General features: G+C 35.3%; 2 protein-coding genes across 2 annotated transcripts; one reads left to right on the top strand and one right to left on the bottom strand.

The window, feature by feature from the left end:
- Positions 1–2,749: 2,749 nt before the first annotated feature.
- LOC113852522 (pentatricopeptide repeat-containing protein At5g46100) lies at positions 2,750–7,282 on the bottom strand. Its single transcript, XM_027482825.1, has 2 exons — positions 5,387–7,282; positions 2,750–4,778 (listed from the first exon to the last, which is right to left on the bottom strand). The coding sequence occupies exon 1, from the start codon at positions 6,845–6,847 to the stop codon at positions 5,408–5,410; it is 1,440 nt and encodes a 479-aa protein (XP_027338626.1). The 5' UTR covers positions 6,848–7,282; the 3' UTR covers positions 2,750–4,778; positions 5,387–5,407.
- Positions 2,937–3,596, top strand: LOC113852079 (protein DMP6). Its single transcript, XM_027482335.1, has one exon. It carries the CDS (start codon positions 2,964–2,966, stop codon positions 3,594–3,596), a length of 633 nt encoding a protein of 210 aa, XP_027338136.1. The 5' UTR covers positions 2,937–2,963.
- Positions 7,283–9,937: the final 2,655 nt, after the last annotated feature.

Genomic DNA, 9,937 nt, shown 5'->3' with positions numbered 1-9,937 from the left:
CTATTGACTTGTAAATAAAGTTCTGTCATTTTATTGATGAAGTGTCTCGTTAAAGACCTTATCTGGAAAACCTCTTTTCACATTCTACAAAAAGGACAAACCCCGAGTGAGAAAAGAGTGCACTAAATTTACTAAGTATAATTTCTAGCCCGATTGGGAGTGTTCGTGCGCTTCGGTATTGTCAATATCTCTGTTGCTAAAGCCTGCTTGAGTACCTTAGATTGACTGGTGTTTAATATTGTGTAACTAACAAACCTAGGTCTCCTCAGGAGACGTTCAGTTTCGATCTTTTGGTCCTTGTTTCCATGTTTGTTTCTTGCGTGTTCGTTCCCTTCAGATTCTCTTCAACTGGGCACTTGCTCCATCTGGGCCTGGTTGTGGAACTCGGCCAATTCTTCCATTTGCATGTATTTGGTTGCTCGACAATGTAGTTCATCTAGGTTGACAAGGGGTTTTTTGCAGATATTGTTGACAAACGGTCCTGGCCTAAGGGCTGTTGTGATATGGTGCATCGCAACTGTCGGATCCAAGTTCCGGATAGAGAGGGCCATTTGCCCAAAACGTTCCATAAACGACCTGAGTGTTTCCTTCTTCTGCTGGCGAATATTAACCAAAGCCAACGAGGTCAGTTGATGATGATGACTAGTGAAAAACTGTAAATTGAATCGTCTGGTGAGGGTTGCAAACGAATTAATGGCAGAAGGGGGAGTCGGGTGAACCAACTGAGAGCTGGTCCTCTAAGGGAAGTGGGGAAAATCCTGCACTACAGGGAATCATTTTCCGTATACAGATTGACTTGAGTTGTGAAAACATCCAAATGTTTTCCAGGGTCGGATGTGCCATTATACTTTTCTATTGTTAGGCCTCTCTAGTTGTTTGGTAACTTGGCATCCAAGATATGGTGAGCAAACGGGCTTTGGCTCACTACATTATCTCGGTCAGTTTGGGTTCCAAGTTGTTGAACCACCCTTGGCTTCTCTTGTAACGCCGATGACTCCCTCTGCTCTTGGGCGAGGGGTGTAGTTTGAGAAGGTATGTGAGTTCTTATCTCTTCCCTTAAGTTGGCATTTTCCCTTCTCAAAGCCAAAAGCTCAAGAGCGTCTTTCTCCTTTTCCTTCTTCATTTCCATAATCTCTGCTTTGAGTTGCCTCAACACTGCAAAGAGGCTTTCATCGCCACCTCCCTCCATTAGAACTTCAGGGATCGGCTGATTAGGTGTAGTATCCTCCTGCTGCTGAGAGGTTCCGCCTTGCCGAGTCTGTCTGTCTTGCTGGCTTCTTGTAAGTACCATGATTACTCTTAAAAAATGAGACAAATTGTGCCCCACGGTGAGCGCCAAAATGTTCCTGCTAGAAAAACACTAGTTTTCGGATCTCTGCTCTGAAATGGTGACGTCCTTCAGACCATTGCTGACGTGGGGAGGGTACCTGCAAAAGGCACTCCGATGCTAAAGTCATGATTTGGTTCTGAACAATAAATGTTATTTTATATCGAAAAGTCAACCATTTACCTGTACTTCCTACCTTCCTTTTATAGGCATTGTTATGGGCCCTTAATTGAAGTATATAATATTCTGATTATTACCCTTAATTGAATTAATTACCTTTTAATTTGACAAAGAGTATTTGGCTATATTAGACCGAAGGAGGTATTCAGTTACCTTTTTTTAGAGGTGAAGCCGAATAGTGCCCTATCTAGTACACTGTAAATTTTACAAACCTTTCAATTTGATCTTGGACTTTATAAAGTGTTGTAAGGTTTCATTTATTTTAGTTCCTAATGCTAGTGAAAAATATGTAGTACAAAAGAATTAAATTAATTGAAATTTTCTAACGTTTTACAAACTCAAGAATTAAAATAAATAATGCCAAGTGAAGATATACTCAATTACATGTTTTGTAGTTTGTCTTTATTTTTTCTTTTTTAAAAAAACTCAATTTAATATCCTGTTTCCACAAAGAACGGAAATTACCATTTATATTCACTCCACCGTATCGTTCGGGCCCAATCTCAATTTTCATTGACCCGATAATGATTGAAAAGAAGACAATGCAAACCACGTGTCTGTATAATGTACAGTTAGAATATCGACTGTTTATATTCATTATTTCAATTATATAAATCCTGTTAATTAAATTATATATGAGGAGAATGAAATAAATTTATCATTCTCTTCGTTCAGTCTAAAATTTTGATAGGATTAATTGTTTTGGACTTGAATACAAGTCGATAATATAAAGATAAGATCGGTCAATTCAATTTATAAATAAAATATATTAATATTAATATTATGTATAGTTAGACCATAGAAAATTAAAGTATATTTTATAATATAATTTTCAAAATGAATAATATCAGTATAAATATGATATTAATGTATATAAAATATCTATCAAGTCTTTAAATTTTATTATTAATATATAATCACTTTCAAAAATAAAAATTGAAAAATTAAAAAATACCGGATCAAATTGAAACAATGCAAAGTATAATCCAAACTCATCATCAAAATATATCGGATTTAATTTGAAAATTTTAAATTTATCAAAATTAAATTCTCAGACTTGTAGATGAAACAGGATGGTCATGAACACCCCTAGTGCTAACAAATCATAACGTGTAACTTGGGGTAGTGTTACACTCACCAGAAAAGATGATCCCATGAATCCAATATCTTATTTCAGTTTTTTCCGCAAGTATTTGGATTCATACCCTTACTTGTAACTAACTACTCTTTCGGGAATCTCGTGAAAGTGGGTTTATCAAGTTTTGAGTATGTGTTTCTTGCAAGTAATGACAAAACATCGCTTCCCTTCTCTTCCTTTCCTTTCCCTCCCTCCCTTTGGCACCACTCAAATTTGCTAACCTATATAGATATACCTTTTCTACACAACCTATGCAGCATACACAAAGGTAATAAAAACAATAACATCAGAGGCAGCTAAAAGGTTGTTGTACAAGCCATGGACATCACATTAGAAACGGATGATTCTAGGAACCATGATGAAGAAACTCTCCCTCTTCTGCGAAACACTGAGGTGCCAGAAGCAGAGAGGAACCTGATTCAGAAAGCCATCAGCCAGACATTTCAGAGCACAGCCCATTTGGCCAACCTTTTACCAACTGGCACAGTCCTTGCATTTCAACTTCTGTCACCAATCTTCACAAACATTGGCACCTGTGACTCTGTCAGCAAGGTCATGACTGCTTCACTTGTGGCTCTCTGTGGTGCCTCATGCTTTTTGTTATGTTTCACTGATAGCTTCAGAGACAACAAGGGGAATATCTGTTATGGGTTTGCTACCCTCAGGGGCTTGTGGGTCATTGATGGATCAACTACCCTTCCATCTCAACTTGCTGCAAAGTATCGCCTGAGGTTTATAGATTTCATGCATGCAGTGATGTCAGTTTTGGTGTTTGCAGCAATTGCACTTTTTGATCAGAATGTGGTGAATTGCTTCTTTCCAGCACCTTCAAATGAGACACAGGAAATCCTCACAGCATTGCCAGTAGCCATTGGCGTTTTTGGCAGCATGTTCTTTGTTGCATTTCCTACACAGAGACATGGAATTGGCTTCCCCCTCTCAACAAATTAATGTTCCAGTTCTATTAATATTCATCGTTGTTACCGGTTTCAATAACGAATTCTTGTGTTTTGAACATATTTATATATCCAATACATTATTTAAATTGTATATTATTCGATTTAAAGGTTGTTTTTCAATATTTTCGTTTAATGCATTTAAACCTGGATTAAACCTAGCATGGGGAAGTCTTCTCTATCAATTCGTTAGTTAGAATTTATAAGCACACTCTTGATCACGCAAGATATATTTTACGCCAAGGTTTTTTTTTTTTTTTCTAATGGGGAATTGATTGCTTGAGCAACTCGTCAACGAATTGAATCTCACCTCAAACGACTTGTCTTTTTTTATATATATCCAATAACAAAGACCACAACTTAAGACTAAAAAGTATACAACCAGAAAAACTTGAAATGTTTAGTCAATTTCAAGAGTGATTATTAAACAAGTTAAAGTAATAAAAAACACTCATTTACCCATGAGTTAATAATAACAGTAACTCATGTAAATTTCTCTCAAATGTAAGTTTTTTATAATTACTTTCTGAACTCAAAAGTTTTCCCAACCTTAGATTTGGATAAGATCCCCTCATCCTAAGTTTTTTCCACAAAATTAAAAATAAAAATTCTGGTGTTCCCCTTTTATCTGACATAAGTTCATAATGTGATTCCAACATTAAACAAAATGATAATAAATTAAATCCCATATGTGTCGGGCCATGTAAAATGCAATCTGCATATTAAGAATGTCAACTAAAATGTTAGCAATTACACTATCAGAAAACTGAGGAATGCTTGAATTTTCCAAAATTACTGAAACGGACTGAGCAACAAGTTTTCTAGGAATTGACAAAAAACTTCAACCAGAAGGTATGAGTTTGATCAAACAAATGATTTTGCAATTACCTGAGTTTACCAGGACTCCGGAAAATTTTTTCCAACAAACGTGTTCCGCATTGAAGTTTCACATCCGATTGGGATAAAACCAAGGCAGTGTCCCCAAAAAAGAGAGTGAGGTTATGTGAAATATAAAAATTGGGGCCAGGGTAAGCTTATTTGTAAATCTTCCGAGCAGCATATTTACTTCCTCAATTTTAAGCTTTAAACATTAGACCAGAGAGACACTGATCAAGAGACAACCATTTGAGATGAGGAAGTGAGACCATGAATTGAAAAGGCTGCACATGTTTGGTCACTGAAAAAAAGAACGACAACATGTTAGTTTGGATCTGCCAAAGATTAGCAGTCAAAAGTAAAAGCTAAAGTGAAAATAAAACCATCTTTTCAAGAAAAATATATTTTCTTCAAATTCCATGATACAACAATTTAGACAGGAAGTAATAATTATATTCTGAAAACAAAAAAGACTAACATACTTGAATTCTTGTACTTGTGTTATTCTACACACTTAAGTTTCGAAACCAAGAATTCATGAAATTCAATTGCGGAAGCTTTGGGGGAGGGGGGAGGGGTTTCTAAAGGTAATTTTATATTGTTCTACAATATCCAATTTCTTTTTCTGTTTTTTAATGGTGGTGGAGTGGCATGACAATCAAATCATTTCATTTGAAAGTTAGCCAAACTATACTAGAAACAGTTGCAAATTTACTTAGCACGAATCACAAACATGTCAATGAAGGGCTCAGAACAAATTTAAATGAACATAAAGAAAATAACAATTAATAAGCAAGCTTTCTTCACATAACACATTTTAATTAGTGACCAAGTAACAACCTTTTACAAAAGAAAATGCCAGGAGACCATGTGATGCCAATGGTGGTTTTAAGTAAGAATGCAACGTACATCTCTGTAGACCCTCAAAACTTAACTTTCAGCTTCAACAAACTTCTGCTTCAGCTCATCCAGCAGTAGTTCAGTGGCTTCTCTCACTTTTTTTCGATCCCAAAGTCCACCCATTACTACACTCCATATTCCCTCATCTGGAATGCAGCCATCTAATACCATTTCATCAAGAATTCGAGCAGCTTTGTGCAGGTCTCCTCTCTTACAAAAACATTTGATTAAACAGTCAAAAGTGCCAATTTTAATAGAGATACCCCTAGTACGCATACTTAGATACAAATGAAATGCGCGAGGTGAATCAATATTATTACAAAGGCCTTGGACCACCATATTATGCATGCTAACATGAAGGCTCCAACTTGCTCGATTTGGAGAGATACCACCAAGCACCATCTCATCAATGAAGTTTGCAGCTTCTTGATAGCTGCCTGCAGCACAGAAGCCCCTAATGATTTTCCCATACAACCCTGCATTTGGTTTCAACCCTTGAAGCCTCATCCTGTCAAGAATCTCCACAGCCTTATTAAGCTTTCCCTCTTTACACAGTCCATTGATTAAAGTACTATAAGTGACCATGTTAGGCAAATGGTGCTTTCTGACCATCACTTCCAACAACTCCATTGCTTGTGATGAATGACCACCTTTACATAAACCATCCATTAGAGAACTATAAGTAAAAACATTTGGCTCAATGCCATTTTTTTTCATCTCTTCAAGCAATCTTATAGCTTCATCCAAATTATTAGACTGACACATGCCATGTATCAAACTAGTATAGGTAACAACAGAAGCTGAAAAACCTTTCTGCTCCATCTCCTTAAATAGCTCTTCTGCCTCGGTGATTCTACCAAGTCTACACAGCCCATTAATCAATGTACCATACGTATACGAATCTGGCAGGCATCCACGGTTGGGCATTTCCCGAAACATCCGTAAGGCAGAATCAACAGTTTCCTTGTTTTTGCAGAGGGCCTTGATCAAAATATTGAGGGAAACAACACTAGGTGGAATGCCCATTTCTCTCATCTCCTTGTAAAACCCAACAGCCCTCTTTACATGGTTTTCCTCCACAAGAATATCAAGTATTGTAAAGTAAGCCTTTTGAGTAGGATTAAGCTGAAAGTCTTCCATCTTGTGGAACACTCTGATGGCATCAAGTGGCCTATGCACGCGTCCATAACCCCTACATATAGTTAAAAATATATCCTCTGTAACCATACAATTTTCTTGCTTCATTCTCTCAAGCATCCCTTCTGCAGACCTAAACTGGTTCACAGTGACTAACCTAGAGATCATGAGACCAAAAGTTTTGTGATCATGACGAAACCCATTGCTATATTCAGCCGTTGCAGAATCGAACAAAAGGAGAGCTTTGTGCACATCCTTTTCTACTCGTATTAGGTGCTCAACTACGGAATTTGTGATTTGCTTGGGCCACTTGAACAAAGTTTTACTACCCATTACCCCAATCTATATTACAATGCTTAAAAACGGTGCAATTTGGAAACTTGTAATACTAGTTCCTTGCAACGAGGAGGCTTCAATATTTGGGTTTATTTTACTCTTACGCATTTCGTCGAAAAGGTGAACGGCTATACGATGCACCCCAACAATGAAGTGTCAACTCCAAGCGCCGTGATAACTAATTGAATTGAAACCATTCAAAATAAAATGTTTTCGAGAATTTGAACGGAAATATAGGAAGATTTCCGAAAAATCAATAAGGATAAAATATCACCTTTATTTTTTAGAGTGGAACATTCGTAATTTGCAGCATTGTTGCGAAGAGAGTGGCAAAAGAGGCAAAGAAAATTGGATAATCAAACGTTGTGAACCCGCTGCTCTTTTTTTTTTTTTTTTTTTTCCCCTTCTTCTTCGCCTCTTCTTTTTACTGTTGTCTGCAAAATGTTGTATCCACCTTTTTTAATGGAATGCTGTCAACACCTAGCTCTCAATTTACACGACTCAATCCTGTCAGACTAAAAAGATTTGAGTAAACTAGCGAGTACATGTTTGTATTTGTTTTGGTTTGTAATTTTTAAAAATTATATTTTAAAATAATTTTAAAAACTGTTTTTAAAAAAGAAAAATAAAAATAAAAATTGTTTGTTATTTCAATTTTTAAAATTATATTTAAGATGAAAAAACAAAAAACAACTTAAATAAAAATATTTTAGAGACTATTTTTTATATAAAAAATAAAAAAAAATTACTTTTAAAAATTTAGGTTGACAAATAATTTTTTATTTTTAAAATAGAAAATTATATTCAAAAAGAGAAACAAATAATTTCTAAATTTCTCTTTTATCTTTCAAGAAATATTTTTTATTTCTAAAACCTTAAAGTAAATATTTTACTTTTTTTTTTACATGAACGGGCTAAAAACCTAAATTAAAAACTTCTAAATAATGAAACAGTTGACAAATCAGCAAGCAAAGCAAAACAGATATAAGAAGGAGGATCCTAAAAAATAGCAATCTTATTATGCAAACTACGACCATGCTTGGCTAAAAGATCTGCAACTTGATTTGCCTCCCAAAATATATGAGAGCAAGATACCTCATAGTCATCATCAACAATATGAACTATCTTGTTCACTAGAGAATAGCTAGTATAAGTACGAATATATCCTTCATTTAAAAACTTTACTGCCAAAGTATAATTAGTATCCACCTAAATGTCTCCATCTTAACTCCTTTCTCGTAGCAGTTTAGTCCCATGATAGATAGCCCAAAGCTCCGCTTGAACCACTGAGCAGTTATCCAAATTACACGAAAAAGCCATAACAAATTGTTCATTATGGTCCTGTGCAACACCACCACACGAAGCAATCTCGTTACTAATAGCTCCGTCACAGTTAAGCTTGCATGAGTCCCTTGGCAGAGGAGACCAACGAATCACACACTATTGCATTGGTGCATTAGACATGCCGCATAAATAGCCACTAAACCCTGCATGGTAAATTTCGTTAGTTTTCCTTTTAATTTGAAAGACCAACTGAGATATTATCCCTCTCCTCATTGCTGAAAACTACTCTATTCCTCCAACACCAAAATGCATCTACGACTACAACGAATAAAATCACCCCAACTCGGTTAAATAAGATAAGTTTGCTGAAATGCAATCACACAAGTAATGATAACGAAAAAATGCAAGCATAATGTGACCATGTAACAACACATTCCATAATCTGACCACCATAGGACAATCACATAAAATATGCATGATTTTTTCTTATAGTTTTTGGTGTAGGTGAGATGAGTAAGATAGTTGAAATATATTAGTAGTAATAGTTGAAATGATAGTTGAAAAAGTTTTAGTAAGAGACTCAAGAAATGAAGAATTGATAGTTTGATTACTTCTTCTTCTTGGCCTCTATAATGTGATAACATGCCTATTTATAGGCATCCTCCACCATTATGTTTAGGTGGTTCAATATTCTAGAACTATCTTGAAAGTAAAAGATTTACAATGTTCTAGATCTTTCTCTAGAAGTATCTACAAACTAGAAGATAGAAATAGTTTTCTAGATTATAGCATATAATTTTCTAGAGTATTCTAGAAATTTGTATCATTTTCTAACTTGATGCAAATTTCTATAATTCCAAGCATCGTGCATAGCTGTTCAAATTTTGGTCTTGGTAGTGTTTTAGTGAAAGTTGGGTATTACAACCCTGTTCATATGTCTTGCTTAATCCAAATGTCTCTATACTTGGCTCATCATCACGCTAAAACTGATTACGAAGAGCAACTGCAAAGGCTCTTGTATCCTCATTAGGGAGCACAAGACGTGTTGTTACATTGTTCACATTCTGCATGGCGCCGATATGTGTGACTGCATGTCTTTGCATTTGCATGACTTGCATAGTATTCTTGGCTTGATCAACCTAATTCTGACGTAGACCAACATTATGACCCATCACCATATGAGGCTTGATAGGAGTCGCCGCTTTTTCTTTTGAATTAGCTCTACGTTCAATCTCTTGTGGCATGACTTTTGATCACGAGTGTCGCTCTCGGACAAATTAATAAAAACTGAATTGCATAAAAATTATGTAGTAAGAGGTGCAATCCGAGTCGTCTCCCAACGATGATAACGTTATACGATTATAAAATTTTTAGAGAGGGTTTGATTTATAGAATAACTAATTAGAATCAAAAGTTAAAAATAATTAAAAACTCTAATCCAAGAATTTAGAAGAACTACAACCACTCTATCACTGGATTCCAAGAAGATGCATCAAACAACAAATTAGTGATTAACATTAAATTTGAATGAAATCTCAATTCAAATTAAGCATTCACACGAGAACCCTCAGGCATTTGATTAACACACAATTTGCTAAAAGTTCAGAAACCTCTAGAATATAATCAATTTGTATTAATTTAATTCACCAATGTCATTAATCTTAGATCTCAAACCTGAAAATCTAATTCACAATCCTTCAAAAATTAATTACATACATCAACTGAATAATATATAATCAAACAACTGCACAATTATCAATCCAAACGAAGAACTTCAATTCGAAATCATAATTAACAAAAGGA

The sequence above is a fragment of the Abrus precatorius genome, unplaced genomic scaffold (assembly GCF_003935025.1).
Source record: "Abrus precatorius isolate BTA unplaced genomic scaffold, Abrus_2018 Scaffold10, whole genome shotgun sequence".
Taxonomy (NCBI): domain Eukaryota; kingdom Viridiplantae; phylum Streptophyta; class Magnoliopsida; order Fabales; family Fabaceae; genus Abrus; species Abrus precatorius.
The sequence above is the reverse complement of the archived record's forward strand: the minus strand, read 5'-3'. Positions and strand labels throughout refer to the sequence as shown.

Coding starts and splice junctions, on each gene's coding strand:
- LOC113852079 (XM_027482335.1), top strand. CDS start 2,964: ATGGACATCACATTAGAAACGGATGATTCTAGGAACCATGATGAAGAA.
- LOC113852522 (XM_027482825.1), bottom strand. CDS start 6,847: ATGGGTAGTAAAACTTTGTTCAAGTGGCCCAAGCAAATCACAAATTCC.